This window comes from Lynx rufus, unplaced genomic scaffold (genome assembly GCF_022079265.1).
Source record: "Lynx rufus isolate CCGP_SWC_20201006 ecotype Redwood Valley unplaced genomic scaffold, mLynRuf1.p SCAF_1, whole genome shotgun sequence".
NCBI lineage: Eukaryota > Metazoa > Chordata > Mammalia > Carnivora > Felidae > Lynx > Lynx rufus.
Window position 1 is genome coordinate 190,246,703 of NW_025814823.1, and position 21,512 is coordinate 190,268,214.

General features: G+C 42.5%; 1 protein-coding gene across 1 annotated transcript; it reads right to left on the minus strand.

The window, feature by feature from the left end:
* Window positions 1–5,759: 5,759 nt before the first annotated feature.
* Window positions 5,760–19,767, minus strand: LSM11 (LSM11, U7 small nuclear RNA associated). Its single transcript, XM_047091849.1, has 4 exons — window positions 19,323–19,767; window positions 13,934–14,073; window positions 11,482–11,565; window positions 5,760–11,018 (listed from the first exon to the last, which is right to left on the minus strand). The coding sequence occupies exons 1-4, from the start codon at window positions 19,765–19,767 to the stop codon at window positions 10,608–10,610; spliced, it is 1,080 nt and encodes a 359-aa protein (XP_046947805.1). The 3' UTR covers window positions 5,760–10,607.
* Between the last annotated feature and the right edge of the window lie 1,745 nt (window positions 19,768–21,512).

Consider the following 21,512-nt stretch of genomic DNA (forward strand, 5'->3'; position numbering starts at 1 on the left):
AAATAAATGAAATGACATACATTTATACATAAGGGTATATAAATGTGTGTGTACAGATATATTTTTAAACAAAGTAAGCAAAAACAATTCCAAGCCAGTGAGGACACATGACTCCCAGCACAGGAGAGGGGAGTTTCTGCCAAAACACTTTTCATGGAGCAACAGATGTGCTCAGATGAACTCTGGGGACCGGGGAGAAGGAGGGGCAAGAGGACTCGCTGAGGAATAATTGGACCTGGCAAGGGCAGGGAGGAGTCTGTACACAGGCCTAAGATTTCTCACACAGAATACCAAATGAACTAATTGCTTTCGGGCAAAGATCACAAGTATGCATCAATCTTAGAACAAGGTCATACAAACAGAATTCTAACAGATACTCTTAAGTAAATACTATTTTTGCACTGTTTTCCATAAATACACACACAACATTCCCCATTACACAGTCTTAACTATTACAGCAAGAATCATGCGATGAGAACTCTGTAAATGCTAACGACATGGAGCCATTTCCTTGCCCTGTACCGTGTGTGGGTATGTGTACATGTGCATGTGTGTGCAGTCATTAAGTAGTTCTTGCAGTTAAAGTACTCATCTGCTCTATGTGCAACGGAAGAAAACTATAACTGCATTCCTGCTTCTTAATATTTTGATTTTCTGATTTAAGTAAGTCTTCTGGCACTTATAAGATGGCCTGGCCCTCTTGCTATCAATCAATGGCTTTCCAAGGATTCTGAGGAAGCTATAAAAGTGTGAAACCCAAGCAGCACCGAATAACAGGAGTGGCTTTAGCAAGAGACCACAAGGTAAGGGAGACAGGAGCAAAAATATACCCTGAGCGACTTGGTGTTTCCACACTGCTAAAATGTTACACTCTGCCTCATGGTATATTTGAATCCATATCCCTTTATAAGTCCATTTTTCTGTCAGAGCCCATCTCTGGACATTGGGGGCAGAGAGGGAAGACCTTCTGGACTTCACATTCACAAGACCTCACATACACACTTGTGGCTCCATTTCCAAATGAGGCTTCACAGCCACTCACAGATATGCAAAGAGGATTGATCAAGTTGTCTATCATTCAACTAGGACTTTAAAAATATATCACAAAATTTACAACTTTGCTTTGACATTTCTTCATTTTTTTAAATGTATTGGGAGCCTCAAATAATGGAAGTGGCCAGGCCCGCTCTCAAACTTGAAGAGCCCTGTGCGTGTGCGTGTGTGTGTGTGTGTGTATCTTTTTATGTGTATTTGTCCTCCAGTGCACATTTTCATAACTGGATTAGACGTAACATGCTCAATTAATTAGGGAATACATTTTTATTACCAACACCACTATTGGTTATAATTTGATCTCTGTAAGGGACTGGCCAACCAGGCAGATTAGTGTGAACTGGCTCATGACTGGAGGGGAACAAAGATGTTGTGCAGTCAACACATCTGCTTTGCATGTTTGGGCTTTGTTTATCATAAAACAGGAGATAATGATAAGGATGTGTAAGAAGCACAGTGTTAATGATAGTGCCAGTAGAGAGTGCGAACAAAAGCCATGACTTTGAGCAAAAGCTAGATGTAAATTAAACCCTGGATTTGTTCAGAGTTGAGGTTTTATAGCTATATATTTATGGCATTTAGAAAGACCCTTGGTGTTGAAATTCCTGCAAGAATAATTTCATCACTTCAAGTGTGAAACTCCCCAGTCACTGATTCCAACTCTTTCCACTGAAGCAATTGCTTTATATAATATTGTTTTTGCTGATGTGACCATTTTATTACAGAACAGTGGGTATATTATAAAACACACAAAGCTTATAGAGTGCAACATTTACTAACACACTTGATCACTTGTGGCTCAGGAGGTGTTTGCAGATAGTATGAAGACTAACATTTAAAAAAAATTTTTTTAATGTTTATTTTTGAGAGAGAGAGTGTGTGAGCAGGGAGGAGCAGAGAGAGAGAGAGAGAGAGAGAGAGAGACACAGAATCCTAAGTAGGCTCCAGGCTCCGAGCTGTCAGCATAAAGCCCAAGGTGGGGCTCGAAATCACGAACCGCGAGATCATGACCTGAGTCTAAGTTGGACACTGACTGAGCCACCCAGGCGCCCCTGAAGACAAACATTTTAATTTCAATAGTTGTATATTTCTTTCAATGTGTACTTTCAATTTAGGGCAAATATTCCAACTTGCCATTGATGGTAGTGATAAGTGTAAGCTAAAAAGTGAGTCAATTTATAGAAAAATATTGAATCAATAAGCAGTAGTCTGCCTAGGATAAGGCAAAAATCATGAAAGTGCTCTCCAAATGACTCACATTTTGGAAACAATGGGCTATCTAATAAAAAGAAAGAGGATGTAAGCTTTGGGTTGAGTTTCTGATAGTGATGATGGCCACACTGAGCCATCCTGGTGACCAGTGCCACACACACAGGTAAGGCTGCTGCCTGATGCCCCAGGAGCGTGCTTTTCCACGTGACACTAATTGGCCCACACAGGAGTGAAACCATGACCCTTCCCTCATTAGCCACATGCTCAGACCAGCTGAGCTAGCTCGCTCTGGGTCACTGGGGTCCCATGTAGGAAATTACCATTCCAGTGCCCTGTGGTCCTCTCGTAACCCCAACTAATGAATGTCCCGTGGAGCCTAATGTCATTCCTGGGGGAGCACACAGCTCTCCCAGCAGTGGAGAAGTTGATGATATTCTGAAGTTTTAACCCAGGGAAAGCCAAATAAGAGAGCACAGAGAACTCAGGGAGAATAATATTTCACACACCTGTATGCTAGAAAAAGAATGACAACACCATTCTGCTCTGCGCATTTGTTTTCTAGGCCTGGTCTCAGGACATAGAAAGCAAGCACAGGGAAATGAAGAATGCTGCTGGGCATCACATAGCAAGCTCATCACAGTGTAAATGACATTAAGTGCTTACTGTCCAGGCCAAGCATTTTCTGTCACCAATGCTATGAGGTGGGTGGTATCATTCCTATTTAGAGATCAGGAAATTGAGGCTCAGAAGTAACTAGTATAAGAGCCTAGGACAGCAAGCTCCTCCAAGGATTGGCTATATTCTGGAAATTAACACATTATCAAGTTGAAAGGAAATTCTAAAAGATGGACAGACAGCCTGCCAAACCTTTCTGCTTGTGCCCCTTTTCAGGTCTCTGGAGAAAGACTATAAGCCTTCAAGTAATCTTTATTTTTCTGTAGCTTTAGCACATCCATAGTTTAGCCTTGACAAGAGTTTCTTTAATAAGATGAATTTACGGTCAAGACCAGAGAAAACATTCTTCCCAAGTGTTGGAGACAATTGGAAGGATAGGGACAGCAGATGTTCTAATGCATACTGAAGAGCTGGGAAAGACCACTAAGTCACTCCATCTGTTTTTTAACAAGACTATTGGATCAATAACCCTTCCAGGGCCAAACGTACTGGTCGATGAAATACTTCCTGGGGCTCACTTACAGCCACTATTCCCAGAGCCACAGTGGACCTACTGCCCTGGGGGGTTCACCACCTTTATCTTCTTTGGAAGCCATGAAACCCTGTGTGCACGTCCACTTCCAGCTAAAGAACTGTATGAATCAGAAAGCACTAGAGATGCCTGAAGCAGATAACCAAACCACATTTTAACTCAGCTCTCTGGTTTCTGGTCAGTTTCCTGGTCAATGCCTGAGAAATTTAGTATTTTTGAGGTATAACTGGCTAATAATAAACTTGAGAGTCAGTCAGATCTAGATAATTTCCCAAATTTGCCATTGATTAGCAGAGAGATATTGGCAAGTTACTTTTAGTTCCCTCACATACGGAAGAGGGATAAAATCTTTCGCTCATGGTGGTTGTATTCGAATAAAGTATTGCATGTATGTTTAGTACAGGGCTGAAATGCTTAAAAAATGACAGTATTTCTTTATTGCCTGACCTGTCCTCTGCCCCTTCACATAGCATGACTGAGTGAAATGTGGTGCAAGTTGCCATAGTGCAAAAAGGCATGAGATAAAGCTTTTTATTATAATCTTATCTGTAGTTATTCATTTGGAGGACTTATCTATTTATTATTTCACATTCTGTATTCCTCTTCACTATAGGCTGCTGAGAAACTATTTCTTGAGGTAGAGGGGAGAAGGTCTTTGGAAGGCCTTGACTGACTACCACTGCCCACCCACCCCATCTGCCCCCAGAGTCCAGCCTATAACAACAGACTTTTCTGTGTTTATTATAAATTTTCCTTTGACTCAGGAGCAAATTTGCTTGGTCTTGGGATGGAGACTCAATTCTGGTCATGGAATCACGAGACAGCTGCAACCTTTCTTACAAGCGGGCTCTCAGGCATCAACACTGGGTAGAACAGAATTGTTTCCAAAAGTGAGACAAGTGCTGAGAAATAGGGGCCTCAAGACAGTTTCCCTGGGGTAATCCTTAGCCAGCAGCTGGGAAGAGTCTGGGTGGGGTTGACCACACTCTGAGAAGAAACAAGGAAACCCATGACGTGAGAACAGTGATAGAGTCCCTGAAACAGTGGACGCTGGGCAATGTCTCCGTTTGCTACTCCTCTCCAAGCACATTCACTGGCTGGTTGCCATCAGTCAGGTTGTCTAGGCTTCAAATTAGGCACATTCGATATTGGGAAGAAACGTTTATATTGCCACTTGGGTTGATCATAGCTTGTTTCTCCTTGATTATCTCTGTTCAGACTGGAGCATTTAACAATGAATTGTAGCAGTGACTGGAGATCCGGAGACTCAAGTCCTTCTAGGGCCTCTGGTTAAGCAGTTCTCTTTAACCCACTGCCACCTAGTGGCAACTGAACAGACTGAAAAGTGCTTCACTTCTGCTCAGAGAAGAATGTGGTTGGGCAATAAACTTTTTTGTCCTTGCCACTAGAATCCGGGAAGCTTAGGGAAAGATAATAGATATATCTCAATTCACTGGCCTCCATCCCCCTGCTAATATGTAACAGTCACTGTACATTTTAAATGTACAGACCAGCTGACTCCTCTGCCTTTATTTTGATTAATGATGATATTATTGCTTAATCAGAAGTTTCTGAGATACAAAACAAATAAGCAAGGGGTTGAACTGGAGCATAGTTCACCTTTTCCACCACTGAAGTGGTTAGAAATTTCTTGCATGTTGGCTAAACCCAGCTCAATACATTCTTTGAAAGTGGGGAATCGGGTCTTAACAGTTAACTTGAGGTTTCCCTCTGTAAGCATCCGTGTGATTTTTTGTCTGTCTCTCTTACAGGCGACTCAGTTCTGAAGCAAACAGAGCTCAAGTAATCAATGTCACAAATCTTTGGGCAGTTCAACTTCCTGTACATGCACAGAGGGAAGCTGGTGGCAAATTCAAATATTTCTGGAACCATGTAAGGATCAATTAATCAAATGTGGTAAAACCCAAGGGAGCAGAGTGAGGGGTGATCTCAGCAGATCATGAAGAGAGGGGGTAATGCCAGTGAGCTATTAGGTAGAATAAATTCACAGGGAAATTACCAGTGCTTGGGGCTTAGAAGAGACAATTCACAATGTGGGCCAAGTTCCTTTTCTAAGCATAAACTTCTAATAAACATGGAAGACCAAAGCCACCTCAGGATAGTTGATGTAGATATGTGTGCTTTGGTGAAGAAAAGGCACAAGGTTACAACAATGAGATGGCTTGGGATGCTTTCACTTTCTAGGTCAGTATCGTCACCTGGTAATAGACTCCCCTGCCTTCTCCCCTCCGCTGCCCCTCAAAATCAGCAGAGACAAAGCAGTCAGTACATTAACACAATCATATTTATTACAGTTTCCAGACTCCCATGTGACACATACCTACAGCAGAACACTGCAAACTGACGTTACTAGCAGCAATCCTCCATAAACATGAAGAATTTAGGTGAACTTCACAATTAAGAGTAATTTCAAGACAAGATGAGAAGTTATGGTTTTTCTTTTAGCAGCTTATATATGAATAGTGAAACTATAAATACAGAGGGTCACCAGGTTTAGCCTTGCCTAAAAAACACATTAATAAGTCACGGTGCAGAGGGATATCCCCAGGGTTGCCAAACAGAAGGCTAATGTCTTTAGATGTCAGTATGAAATAAGCAGATCACTTTTCAAGACATCGCTTGCTATCTGTGTTAGTGTCAGGACAACAGAAAAAGAACTGGACAGCTGCCCTAGAACCTAGCTCACACATAATTCAGCCAGATAATCATTTAAATAATATCCCCTAAAATTGTTTAGACATTTTTCCCCCCACAGCTCTAAAAACATAACATCAGACATAACATCAGACATTTGCTCCAAAGGAGTAAAAATCAAAAGCAATTGCAATGTATTGGGAATAGCTTTTATAGCTTTCCTGAGGGACAGTTGCCATCTTTTCAGAGAGTGTTTTTAAAGCAACACTAACTCTGGTAGCTTATCAAACTACTTTTTATTCTAAATAAATAAAAGACCAACTGAAGGTCTCAGGTGTACTTATTTCTTTTCCCCTAGATCTCTGAACCATGCAAAGCCATTCCTTGACAGATAGCTTTCATTTTTATTAGAGGGGCACAAGAGAACTTACAAACATTTGAAAAATACTCAAAACACTGAAAGTAAAAAAGGCGCAACCCTTCCTCAGAGCCCAGGAAACTGTGACAGGCATCCCAAAGGCTTATATAAAATCCATCAACTCAATTTGCCAGAAAGTAGTGACAGACCACCCACCTTTGCAACATAAGCCCAGATAAGATTTTCTTCCTTTACAATCACTAAGAAAAGCCTTCTGGGAGTTACTGCCCAGGAAAACATAGGCTGATGAACAGAAGCTACTGGAAAGGGATTGACTGTATTCTATATCTGGCACAGGAAAAGAAAAATTAAAACAGTTGCTAAACCATTATATTTATGCCATGATACTCTTACTCTTACGTGAACCTTGGACTTCCCACAGCGACTATTTCATTCATAAAAAATACATAAAAGATGGGAAAGTTTTGGGGCAGCACCAGTGACAGACAGCTGTCTTTGAATAATTTTAATTATTCCTAAAGGCAAAAATTAGAGAAAATTTACAGAATCAATTCTATTTCATGATTTTGCCCATGTCAGCAGCTATGAGGATAGTGCAAAAAGAAATCCAAAAAACTCCTCTGCATCAAGTTAGGTTTCTGTTTTTCTCTCAAGGGGTAAAGTGGTATAACTAGATTTCTGTGAGGCTTCTGAGGAGTAAAGAGAGCCCATAGTTCATGTCTTCACAACCTCTTAAGGTACTCCTGGACTTTTTACCACAAGGATAAATCAAGTCCCTTCTGATCCAGTAACAGCTCAAACCAAGGATTCTGATGCACCTAGACTTTAATGCTAATGGTTTCTAGGCTTTCTAACTTGATATGCACCATGCACAGACAGCAAGGTACCAAATGGTCTAAAGCCATCTGTCTTAGACACTGCTAACACTGGCTAACCATCACACAAATGACCCACCATCATAAGATAGTCTCTGAAATGAAGCATAAACACTTCCCAAGTACTAGCACCAACAACCTAAAATGCACGTTCTACTGGTTGTAGAACCACAGAATCACCTCTATGTATGAAGAACAGCACATGAAATCGTTCTGGATGTGAAACCCATGTTCCATTGCTTGATGCCTTGTTATCTAACAAATCTGGTGCTCTGGAGAAGAGGTGTGTCCCATGAACTGTCTTCGGAACGGATTCCCATGTCTAGAGATTACTTTGAAGAACCTAAGTTGGATGTTCAAAAATAAGTACTATTCCTACCAACTGTCCTAAGCCCAAATCCCTGGAGAATAGTAGAAACCAGATTTTGCTGCATTTCTGCAACATAGGGACCCCTCAGGTAAGCTCGTGGGGGCCTCCAGAACTCTACCATTCTGGCTGTTACTTTCTCTTTTTCTTTCTTTTTCCTGAGGAAGACTTCAGTTATTTTCATAGCAACTTATTATAATGTCCTAGATGATGACACATTTTGAGCAGCACATACATTCTTAGGACCAATTTTTTTTTCCTTTTGAAATATTTCTACAATAATAAAGAAAAGGCAGTAATTAAAAAAAAATGACTTCCCTATAAAACACTGGCATGCTTTATACAATACAGCACATTTACTAAATGTGAATCACTGTCCAAAACTGAACCGATAAATGGGGGCCAATGGGCACATTAGACTGATCACATGGATTTAAAATTATTTTCAGAGCCAGAATTATTATATTGGACAGAAAAGCAGTAAACCAATCCTTATCTGGATATATGAAAATTATATACAAACATGAAAACTCAGCATGTGTTTAAAACAAATCAAGTTAGATTTAGTCAGGCACTAGAATGAATACAAAGTGATATATTCCTTTTGATACCAAACTTTTACTTTACTGGGAAAACCTGGTATCTATTGCAGCTTCTAGCTGAGGACAGAAGGGTAGACAGATGAGGACATCTAACAGGAGAGACTGGTAAAGATGTAGAGGCAGGGGTGCCTGATGATTAAACAAGATAACTATTAATTGGGGAACTGAGATTTTATTAGACATACTATTTAGAAGATAATTTAGATTAGCAGATTCCAAAGACAATTGCTTGACTTTGTAACATGGAACCTCCCTAAATGCTTACTGCATCTGATCTGGCTCTAAAGAGTATATTTAAAATGCATCTTAAAATAAAAACAAGTAAACGAAACGAAGCATCTTCCACAGATTCCCCTTTGGGGATGTGTCATTTTTAGATGTGCATCTCCCTTTGGTACTATCACATAAACCTCTTGAAAAGTTCAGGGGAATTTTTTCTGATGATCAGAAAAGGATTGGGGCTGGCATTTGTGGGGGAAGCAGCAAAGAAATGTTACTCTTCTTTTACTGAGGATATTCTTCTGAGAACTTCCATTGTCCTTTAGGAGAAAGGAATGGAATATGGAAAATAGTTCCTGAAGATATCACTGCCTTCTGATGACAAGTTCAAAATTACAACAGCCACAGAGATGCCTTTCTTATGTAGCACCTACCTTGCTCATAAGACATAGAACTCTTATCGAGCTATGAAATATAGTTAGTAAAAATTACTCATGGCACTTAAACATGTTTAGAGACTTTAAGATGCCTTCCTAAAATTCTCTGTCTCAGTGCCCCAGTGAGGTAGGTGTCTGATGGGAAAAACTGAGGCACAGAGGGGTTAAGTCTGCTCTCCTTTCATTGGCCCAGTGGCCCAGCTAGCAGAAGGACCAGGTGCCCTAACTCCCTAAACATTATTCACCCTGCTTCTCAGAAGGCTTATCTAAGTTACACAAAAAATGCAGCAGGGAATTTTTTTTCAAGCATTTTAACTAGTTAGCTACTTCTTATTCTCACTTTGAATGTAAGTTATATAAAATAAAACCAAATATAAACTAACAAAACAAAAAATCAATATTGCCTAACAGTCTGCGTCAAGATGTAGCCTATTCTGTACTGGTGATTGAAAAAGCATATAATATGATTCAAGTAGAAGTATTAGAGAGTACTACAGTGTTCCCATTACTCAAGCCAGGCAGTAAGTAAAGTGTTCCTTATGGATGCCACCCACTGTACTTTGTAAGAACCTCGTTGGCGTGACTTGAGGAAATAAAACTATCACTCCTACTTCGTGGAAAAACCATTCTGAAAGTTAGTCTACACGGGCCAGCCCTCCCCAAAAAGGAAGCTCCCAACCATGTGATGCATATGTATTACTGAGTCCATGCAGAACTCTTTGAAGCCAGATATGTAGGTCACAATCTCCTGCCATAAAGCTCACAGGACAGTTCACACTACATACAGAAGGGCAATACAGTGGGTACATGCACTACACCATGCCACACAAGTGAGAGAAAAGGCCAAGAAGCCACCTCATGAGCATCATATAGTCCCATGTGGCATGCCATTCTCAGAAGCTACCTCTGGTAAGTGGGGAAGACTGATGAATTCCCATATCCCTTTACATACTAAGGAGAGGGATAACAACAGAGTATTCATTGTTGGCTGCTCTAAGCATACCAACTATCCAAAGTTTACATAAGTTAGTGGCTTTCTTTCTTAGTTTTGCAGATATTCAAAGGTAATAAATTACATTTCTTGATAAAGAGAGAGAATGGTGTAGAGCAAAATTCAAAGGTCAGTTACAAGTTGTGGGTGCACGGCTACAGGGCAATTTATGTTACTACTCTTAGAATCAAATTCATGAGTACTCAGGGCACTAGCTTTTAGAAATGAGAGCATTTTTTGAGGTGTTTTTTTATTCCCATCCTTATAGTGTCTGTGGGATGAATTTAATTCATACCATGACTCCTAATTCAAATGGAAGATCTGATATTTGGTTTCAGTGTCTAAAGTCAACCATGACACCAAACTGGATGCATATTTCCTCTGTACAGCTTTTGCCTTGATATTAACGCAAACCCCCACCTTCCTAAGGCCTGTGTCCGCTTGAGGGAGCTCATCTTCCAGAGGGCCCAAGCCTGGCTCTATGCTCTGCACATGCAGGACCAGAGGGAATCATTCCAACTCAGAGTTTCACTGGGATACTAGGATACAGCATAGCAGCGGTTCATGCATTTTATTTCTAAGAACCAAAGCTCAAGAGATGCCGAGCTGGTCACTGTGCAAGATGAACCAGCAGGACATTCTCGCCTCGAATGAAAATCTGATTTATGTGTCGAGTGAATACCTGCTGGTAATCCACTTTGGGCTTTCGCTTTTTCTTACGGGGCTGACCCCTGGAAAGGGTGGTAGCCCTGGAAAAGGTACCTCCTGCACTTGACCCTTCTGTCCGTGTAGTCCTCCCTGACATCTCTGACCTGGACTCCTCCCTTGCAGATGCCTGCAGGGAAGAAGGGACGGAGCGGGAACGCCTGCGTGAGCCCCGGTCAGTGTCTCCTCTTCCCCACACCGAAGCTACCTTCCAAGTGGATGTCTGGGAGTATCTGGACAGAGTGGAATCTTCAACTGCAGACTTGGAATCTGCGTCCTTTTTGGAGGAATCCTGAAGTTTTAGGCGATCAAATAGCTAGAAGGAAAGTAATGATAAATATCAGCCTTCTCTTTAGCCGTCAACATCCTTCTTTGAATATACAGAAAAAACACCATATTCATGAATTAGGTTTTATGGACTTCTCACTTTGTAATTTTTAAAAAGCAGTGAGTTTTTCTGTGTTTAGCCATAATTCGGGTAAATCAATAAATACGTCAAGAGAAAAGGCACCTGCTTTTTTTCTGGCATAAAATGGAAAGACTTTTAAGGCTTATAAGAGGTAACTTGCTGCTCAAATAACGTGCAGGCCAGAAGCACAGACTCATTTGTGATTAGCTGAATGCGTGAGAAGAGACTAATGAAGACCCTGGTCCGGGCATACAGAGTGGACAGCAACTGAGCTCTCTCCCCAAGAAAACCTGGTCACCGGGCTCAGTGATCTCAATGTCTAAGATTGAAAGCATGCTGGGTACTCAGGAAGCCAGGGTAAACTGCCTACCCTAGTAAGAGTCAATGAAGAATCCCGTTCATACGCTTTGCCTAGAACAGGTTTTCGGTAGGTCTCATCCACATCGGTAAGTGCCTAGAGAAACAGCCCAAAGGGAAAAAAAGATAAGGCAGAATTAAAAATATTATTTTTACAGCTTCTAGAAAAAACATTTTAAAAAGGAGAATAAACATTGGGGTGCCTGGGTGGCTCAGTCAGTTGAGCGTCCGACTTTGGCTCAGGTCATGATCTCGCCGTTTGTGAGTTTGAAGCCTGCATTGGGCTCTGTGCTGACAGCTCAGAGCCTGGAGCCTGCTTCAGATTCTGTGGGCCCTCCCATGCTCATGCTCTGTCTCTCTTTGTCTCTCAATAATAAATAAACGTTAAGAAGAAAAAATTAAAAAAAAATCCTCCTACGGGTGGAACATAAGTTTTAAAAAAATAAATAAAAAGGAGAATAAACATCTAACTTAGCAGAACTAAACTTAACAAGTGACTGAACTCTTGGGCAGGAGAAAACGGTAATACCTGGAGCCCTCCGAGTAAGATTTCCAAGCTGCTACCACCATATAAGATAGGTTTCTTCTATGGTAAGGGGCCTTTACAAATGCATGGTAGAGGTTTTTAAATTTCAGTGTGCATATGTATCTAAGAGGCTTATTAAAATATAAATCCAAGGCCACGTCCTAGATATTCTGATTTAGTAGGTCTGGGATGAAGCCAAGGAATTTTCTGTTTTAACCAGAAATTCCATGATTGTGATGTAGGATGCCCTTAGATCATACTTTGAGAAACACTATTCTACTGCTTCTTTTCCCTCATCAGATTTAGGTCTTACGACAGCAATGAACAGGTATTAACCAGGGTTCCATACAAAACTGTTGGGGAATTCCTGTCTTTGAGAGATGGACCTCAGAGGACAGCTATGTAGGGCCAAATGAGCTCAGGTATGAGAATTCAGTTTGAAAAGTGTGACTCACCCTACAAATATAAGCTGACGGTATTATTATCATGCCTGTCATCAAAGATGTTCTCTTAAAAACTTTTCCTTCAAAGGTGAAATTATAATAGTAAAGTAGTTTTTCCTACATTTTAGAGATAAGAAAAGTGGCCTCAGAGAAACCATCTTGCTCAGAGTCACAGAGCTACCAAGTGGTAAAGCTAGGATTCAAATCCAGGTCTTCTGATTCCACAGTGGTTGAAAAGATGGTGTTAGGAGCCAGAAAGACCTGGGACAATGTTCTAGTACTTCCACTTACTAACAGTGTGATCTGGGCCAATCATTCAATATCTCTAGCCTCAATTTCTTCATTTGTAAAATGGAACAGTAACAGACCTTGTTCACTGAGATACTATATTATAAATCCTTAGTATACTGTACAGCAAATAGGAAGTACTTAATAAATAGTCAGCAACTATTATACTCATCCAGGAGAATGCATGGAGGAAGATAAAACACAGGAAAAAGAAAAGTTAGAGGTAGAAGACCATATGAAAAGCCTGGTGGTTCCTATTTTAATTGCTTGTCTCATAGTATAATTGTGCCATAATCTATCTCTTCCCTCCTACGAATGTCTGGTAAACAGCCTCTAGGAGTGTGGGGGCGCATGTACTCCATAAGGAAACACCATGCAAAGTGCCTTGCTTATTAGTATGTCTGCTTCCCCTCTATCTTTATCTATCTTCCCAAATGCTATAAAGTGAAAGTTCCTTTCTGAAATTTCTGTACCTAGCACTGTGGTAAAGTACCAGCCAAAGTGGAAAATCAATAAATATTTTGAAATGAATGAAAGAATGGTTAGTAGGAAACTGACATAGAATTACTAAACAGATAAAATAAATCCTTATTCCTGAAGCACAAATGACATTTGGGACCAGAGAATGGTTTGCTGCTGGGGGGCTATTTTTTGTATTGTAGGATGTGCTGCAGCACCTCTGGATGCTACCCATTAGATACCAGTGATACTCCATGCCATGGTTGTGACAATTAAAAAAACGTACCCAGACAGTGCCAAATGTCCCTAGGAGGGAAAGAAGGGCAAAACTACCCTGCTCGAGGGGCGCCTCGGTGGCTCAGTCGGTTAAGCATCTGACTTCGGCTCAGGTCACGATCTCATGGTTTGTGGGTTTGAGCCCTGTGTCGGGCTCTGCTGTCAGCACAGAGCCCACTTCAGGTCTCTGTACCCCTCTCTCTGCCCCTCCCCCACTCACACTATCTCTCTCTCAAAAATAAATAAGCATTAAAAAAATTTTTTTTAATTGCCTTGGCTGAAAGCCAATGCCTTAAAGAAAAGGAAGCAGTAAAAAGAACTTTTTTTATTGTTGATCAAGAGAATGCAAAAATTCTAGTTCTTCTAGGAAGTCATTTTATAGGCTTTCCTAAATAAAATTACTCAGCACATTTAGACATATAAAAGATTTAATCCTTAGGAGCTCTCCAGCCCTTTGAGAAAGGCTTAATTACCATATTCCAGAACTTGTCAAATGCGACGAGGAAGCCTGTACAGACGCCACGAAGACCCTTGAAAGTGCGAATGTGAACGTTCACCTTCACCCCCTCCCGGATACAACGATGGAGCTCACCCAGAGGGCTGCCTTCGTGCACTGAAACAAGACAAGAGCAGATAGCATAATGTAAACATCTGCCTTCATTCTCAGAATTAGCAACCAAGACCAGCCAACCATCTCCAGCAACACCAGGCAACATGGTGCAGTGGCAACCTCACTATGGAAATGAGAAGGCCCAATGGGCAGCATGGTTAGTATGGGCAACACACTGAAGTAAGACAAGATTCCACCAGGATGAGGATAAAACATACATATGGCTGTCACTCGAATGTTTCACTAATTGTATATCCCATGTTCTATGATGTCATTGATTCTAAGATGCACCATTATTTAAAAACATTTGGGGGGGGGACCCACATTAAATGTACACATCAGCAGCAAAATTCTTCTCAGTTCTGTGCCTGGTTAAGACAACTTTTTAAAAGATAATTCTCATGAACCACATATCCAGCTTGACTCTTCAAAAAACCAAAAATCTTGTTCATATGTTTAAAGGAAACAAACCATGTAACACATCTGCCCTTAAACACGTGCAGTCCTCTAACGAGAGAATGGACTTTTGGCCCCCATCTGAGATACTCCATGGACAAGCTCTCTGGAGCCACTAGTGTTCCAATGGACACCATCTTTACACTAGACGGAAGAGACCTGGTTTCAGTCCAAGCCTGTTGACAGAAAGGCACCTGCTGGGCATTAGGCTCGTAGGACATTGCAGATAAGTATCACGTAAAAAGAGAATGACGATTCATGGGAAGAATGCTGGACTATAAATTGCAGCCTTTTTGATGATGGATTCTCTTTCTCAGGGCTTGTGAAGAGGGATGAATTTTATTTTTATTACTTCATGTTAACTTAGCCTTCACAATATGATGGCTATACGATATATATAAAACCTCCCAAAAGAAAACCACATGTCCAATCACACACTTACACTCACACATAGTCTTTGTCTTTCCCTCCCAAGTTTGCAAGGCATAATTCTTTGGAGATTGATTCTTGCCATCAATAGTAAACACAAAATCTCTGTTTTGTTTCTAGTAGTATGAAAGAGAACAAGAGTCCTGCCCTTCAGTTTGGATAACTAAGCTGGTTACTCCTGACCTCTTTATCCCTCACTCATGGGTCAGCTTATACATCATGGCAGTGATAAATTAATAAAAGAAAATACTCTTAAGAAAGTGACCTAGCCAATGAGAAGTAGGAGCTTATGTCAGATTGAAGATTCAGCAAGAAGGCACAGTTGAAGGCAATGTGGCAGAGACAGAGGCTCTGGAAAGGAATGTGAGAGTTTTGGTCTGGCCTCATCATCTACCTTACCTGTAGCAATATTTTAAAATTCCTTGAATGTTTGAGTAACTTCTTCTCTACAAGTCTGACTTTCCTCATTTGTAAAATGAGGTTAGACTAGTTAACTTCTAGATTCATTTGAGAATAAGTCTCTATAATTCAATATTTTAGAAACCTGGATTAGTTTCTTTGCCTATACACATTCACTGCTTCCCCCGTCCCCATATGTGTTTCCACAAACAGTGGAAAGACCACTCTTTTCCTAACTTGTAAAAAAAATAGAGAGGTATGACTTTTACCCCTGAACCCCCACATAAGAGAAAAAAGACAAGCACATATCTTAACAACAGTTTCTTATTCTAGCTAAACAAATGACAAACTCAGGTCTTTCAACTCTCATATCTGTACTCTTCCCTTGATTTTTTTTCTTCCAAAGATTTATTAATAAGGTATAATTCCAGGGAGCACTTCACTCCTGTGTGATCAAAAATACATTACTAGCACCACCTATCAGAGCAAACTACCAAGGCAAAAATTCTGAATCGGAACGCACACTCTGAATCTCTTTCCAGCAGTCTCTCTAACAAACTCCAAATATGAACCAAGCTTCTAAAATTTAATACAACAACAAAAAGATATATATGCCTTATCTTTGAAGTTATTCTTCCAGATCTCCTTCTCCACTGCTACTATTCTTAGGCCTCAACCTTCTAAGTCCCAGTCATTTTATTTAAGTTTTTTTTTTTTTTTAATGTTTGCTTATTTTTGAGAGAGAGACAGTGAGAGCTAGGGAGAGGCAGAGAGAGAGAGAGAGGGAGACATAAAATCCGAAGCAGGCTCCAGGCTCTGAGCTGTCAGCCCAGAGCCCGACAAGGGGCTCGAACCCACAAGCTGTGAGATCATGACTTGAGGCGAAGTCGGACGCTTAACCGACTGAGTCACCCAGGCGCCCCTAAATCCCAGTCATTTTAAACTCTATTCTTCTCCCTACTTGTGGCCACACTAGGCTCAGACAATGGATTCTCAATAAGTATGACCTGTCCTTTCCTTTCTTTTCCCACAACCAATACAGCCCAGAGTCTTATGGGATGGTTGGTTCACTACAACAGCCTCTGAGGTCCCCTCACTCCCATCCTCCCTAGCCATCATCATCACCAATTACTGAGCACTTCCTATGAGCCAGGCCCTGGGGTAAGGTTAACTTTATGTATGTTATTTAATCCTCACAACTTTAACACGCAGGCACTATTATTTTGCCCTACTTTCTAGATGAGAAAAACGAGGCTCAGAAATGTTCATTTGAATTAGTTTTTCAAGGTTACTTACGTAGTAAACAGCTGAGTCAACACCCAATTCGGGTAGGTTATACATACATCCTGCCCTGGAACTTTTAATTATGACAGCCTAAAACAATAATAACCACCACAACAACCTACAACAATCACAGGGACATTTAACAATCACTGAGAATTTCCCCATGTACTACTGTGGTAAACGCTTTGAATGGATTAGCTAACTGAGGCCCCAAAGAGTTTAAGTGACTTGCCTCCATAAAACAGCGAGAAAGTGGAGGAGCTAGTGTTCATGTTCAAAACTAAAAAAGCCAGCAGTCGAACCCCTGCATCTGTGGTCTATACACCGTCCCCCACCAAATACATTTTACTACTAGAAATTAAACTATGAGAAACATTGCCCTAAAAGTGTTTACTTAAGAATATACACCATGGTCCCCACTATCTATCATAACAAAGTCAGAGAGAAACCCTTTGGTCTTCAAAATGTTTTAATACATTCTTCTCTGGACCCTGATTCCGTTCTCATTGTTCTAGACACACACCGTCTGCCTCACTTAGGTGGTACTCTCCACCCACCAAAAGAAGTAAGCAGAGAAACATGAGAATGTACTCCCCTGTTCCCTCACTTGAGATTAGAATGACGGCCCTGGCACATAGGCCCTGGAGTTGGACAAACCGAGTTGCAAGCTAACTAGCTATGTAATCTTGGGCAAGCAGTGATGCTCAACAAGCCTCACTTAAAAAGTAGTATCTAAGGGTAAAGTAAGATACGAAGCATCTACAGGGCTTCACAAACTGCACAGCACTCGCCCACTAAATAACTGTAGCCATAATTAGTAACAATAAAATTATCTCCTGACTTAAAAAGGGACTGTTTGGGATGATGGATTTGTTCTGTATCCTTATTGTGATGGTGACTTCATGACTACACATTTGTCAAAACTCACTTTAAAATGGTGAATTTTGCCATATACAAATTATACTTCAATAGCCTAACTTTTAAATAATTACTGTCATCCCTAACCATGCCCTTCTTTAAATTAACTTCAAGACCTGAAGACAACCTTTTATAGGAACTCTGTCTGAATAAACTTAATCTTACCCATGCTTCTGTACTTTTCTTGCTTTCTGAAGCTCATCAGTTCTTTGTCATGTCTACCCATCTCTATCATGTACACCCAACCGTTTCCAGTGGAGTGATAAAAATTTTCAGTGCCTACGGCACATTCTGAGATCTTGATTACAGGCACATATTTAATTGTGGAAAGCCAACAAAGCTGGTTTTCATGCTCTGTCATACTAATATAACAGAGTACTCCGTAGGTAAAGCCAAAACCACTTGCCATACAGAAGTATGTCTTTTCTTTGACAATATCAGTAGCAAAGCCACAACTGGCAAAACGGAAATAAATGTTACAATCTGAGAGTTGGAGAGCATTTCAAAGATCTGATAGTGGCAAAACAAGGTCCCCAGCTACTCTTATTTTAGCTACATGCACACTCTGTCTTTGTGTTATGGTTGGGGAAGCAGGCTGGGATGCACCCTGGCTTGGCCAAGAATGCTCTAGCACTGTCACAGTAAACGATCTGACCAAGACCCAGCTAACAGCACACAGCTTTTCAGGATGTTTCTCTCTTTACAAACACATTTCTAGGAATGAAACAACTCGCTTAACACAACCTTCCACTCCAAAGCCAGTGATTTAAAAATGTTACAATTTAGCTATCAGGATACAGATGCTTTGAATGGCTAACTAGGTCATTGTCTTCCCTGGCAGATGTGAGAACTGCTTGCCAGATGACAGAAGACATAACCCTGGCTTGTTTTCATTCCACTGGTGGAAGACCTAACTCACACATTAGCAGCCTTGCTGTTTACAGATCTCCAAGGATCTATTAGGCTCCAAGAGATTCCCTTGTGCCATTCACACCTTCAGAACTTAAAATAACTTGCGCATATGGTAACAGGAACCTGACAGACCCAGTCCTGCACCCATCCTGGCAGGGTGGCGGTGAAACAGTGTCTGTATTTTAGTGGCACTGGTGCCTGCTGCATTCCAGCACTTGTGACTTGGGAACGCGAACATACGTGTTTCAAGACCGCACAGCCCTTCTCCTACGACCCCAGGAGGAGTGTCACTTAGTGTGCAGGGGTTATGAAATTATGTCCCCTGTTCTAACTGCAGGGACAGATCTCCTCACACTCCATCCCGTCATCGCCAGTCCCGCTAACCACTCTCCTTTCCTTAAAATTGGCTGTGCCCCTCCCCTCTGGCTGTGGCGTGCAGCTCCTCCCGGTGATGTCCGCTTTCCAGGCCCCACCACCTTTCCAGACGCCCATCACCCTCGTGGTCGTAGCCCCTCGTTGCGGGCTCCGCATCACCTCTGCAGCCACTTGCATGGACCCCGTTAGAGCCCCTCCTTGTTACCTCTACAGCCTTCCCACTCTGCCCCCACCGCTCTCCCTCACCCGTCGGTACTCCAGAAGACCTTCCTTCCCCACGCCCCCCCTTCCCCACATTATTCAAAGAGAACCTCCTCACGGCCGCGGACGATCTCTGCAACCTTCATCAAGACCCTCTCCCTCAGGCGCGCAGACCCGCACCAAGCCCCTAGCACCCTGCAAACGCCCCCTCGGCCGCCACCTTCCGGGCAGCGGGCCTGGCCCTCGGCCCCCGCCCCGCCCGCGCCCGCCGGACTCACAGGGCATTCGCGTGAGCACGTTGCGCGGCGCCTTCCTGCTCCGACCCGGACCCCGCCGGCGTGCCCCGGCGGCCCCGTCCCCTTCCTCCTTGGCCACCATGAGGCGACGGAGGCGCTGGATGCGCTCCGGGTCTGGGGCCGGGGCGTCCAGGCGGCGACGGGTTCTAGCCGAGGGCCCGGCAGAGGCGGCGGGCACCCCTGAGCCCGCGGCCGCGCCCCGCGCCCGCCCGCGCCCGCCGCCCCGGACCCCGGTCCTCAGGAAGCTCTCGTACTCGGCCAGGTTGTTGAAGCAGGGCGCGTTTGGATAGGGTATGGGCGGCAGGCGGGGCGCGTACAGGGCCAGCAGCGGGTCGAAGCTGTCAGAGCTGACATCCAGCCGCGGGCTGGGCGGGCGCGCGGGGCTCCCGGCGCGAGCCGACCTCGCCCCCCGCTCCCGCTCCTCCATGTTTGAAAGGCCCGCAAGCCGAGGCCGATGGGAAGAAGGAGCGGGGCCGCCAGAGGGCGGCACTGCGCAGCCGCGGCTTGGGGTTGCACTGCGCCGGCGCGGCCACCGGGAGGCAGCATCTGTCCGCTCTCGGCGCCGAGCAGCCGGCCTCCGCCTGGGCGCTCGGGTAACAGGTTAATCTGCTTGAATGCAGTGTTTCCCCATTTATATCATTATCACTTAGGATGTTTGTCAATACTCCAGATTCCCCGGGGGTGGATCCTGGAACCAGCATTTTAACAAGCTTCGCTAGGCGTTTGTCTGCTCTCTGGAACTGTAGTATACTCGTAGCTTGAGCTGGTGGGAAGAGGCTGGAAGAGGGCAATCAGAGTCCCGTTTTGCATGCTAAATTTTACTGGGGGCTAGCCTACCTGGACTCAAATTATTTAGCTTCTTTGGGTCTTTACATTCTCACCTGAAATGTAATAGAAATAGTACCTAACCCACAGAATTGTCCTAAGAATGAAGAGATACTGCATAGAGAGCTTATAAATGCTTTATCCTAGCTGGTACTGGTTAAGTGAACAACGAAGCTGTGAAGGATGGATGGATCCCGGTCCTCCATTTCCTAAACCCTATGCAAAAAGTAATTTACACTAACACCTGAGAGACCTTAGTATTAAAGAAAATTCATTACATCATAGATTTTCTAAGCATCCCTTAGGCAAGTGGAGGAAACCAGGATCCAGCTCTTGGAGGAAAGGAAGATGGAAGATTTCCAAGACCCAGTTGTACTTATTTTATTACTTTTAATTTGCATCCAAGTTGGTTAACATATAGTGTAATAATGATTTCAGGAATAGAATTTAGTGAGTCATGACTTATGTATAACACCCAGTGCTCATCCCAACAAGTGTGCTCCTTCATGCCCCTTGCCCATTTAGCCCATCCCCCACCCAAAACCCCTCCAGCAACCTTCAGTTTTTATAGCTTCTGTTCAGCAAAAACATTTTTGCTTTTTGCTATTAAATGATAGTCTAGGGGCGCCTGGGTGGCTCAGTGGGTTAAGTGTCAAATCTTGATTTCCACTCAGGTCATGATCTCACAGTGAGACCAAGTCCTGCTGTTAGCACAGAGCCTGCTTGGGATTTTCTCTCTACACCTCCCCCACTCATGCTTGCTCTTTCAAAATATTTAAAAAATAAAATAAAGTGATAGTCTACACAGAAGGCCAGGTATTACCCTCTCATCCAGCACAGCCAAGGTGTTTCCAGTTACCTACAAGCCACGCAAATCATTTTCCTAATTGCCACTTCCCTACCAAACTATCAACTAGTGTTAGCTCTATACTAGTTCTTTTTGTGTATGTCTTAACGTTTCTTTAAGCTATGCGAAGCCCAAGAGAATGCATTCTTTACCTTAGAGAACACAATGAAAATTAACATACAACTGTGAAATATATGCTGGAACAAATACGTGTGGCAACAAAGAAACACCATCGCTACAGGTTAAGTTATGGCAAGAGTATGAAACATACATACCTTTGCTCAAAACTTCTGAGAACAAAAAAGCTGTAAACTGCTGCTAATTCAACAAATGCTTGTCCCTCTATCTTATGACAAAATTGAGCCTTTGTATCACATAGCACCCACAGAAAGCACATTTCTTTGGGTGGTTTTGTCCTGAAAGTTTGTACTTTAATGTCCACTTATCACGTACCATTGTTACATTCGCCAGTCCAGAGCTACATTACCTTATTGCCTGAC

Excerpts from the sequence above, each read along its gene's own strand:
- LSM11 (XM_047091849.1), bottom strand. The coding sequence starts at position 19,767 with ATGGAGGAGCGGGAGCGGGGGGCGAGGTCGGCTCGCGCCGGGAGCCCC. Across the intron at positions 14,074-19,322 it reads CGTGCTCACGCGAATGCCCT|TGCACGAAGGCAGCCCTCTG; the intron begins GTGAGTCCGGCG and ends GTCTTGTTTCAG. Across the intron at positions 11,566-13,933 it reads TTGACAAGTTCTGGAATATG|GCACTTACCGATGTGGATGA; the intron begins GTAATTAAGCCT and ends CTGTTTCTCTAG.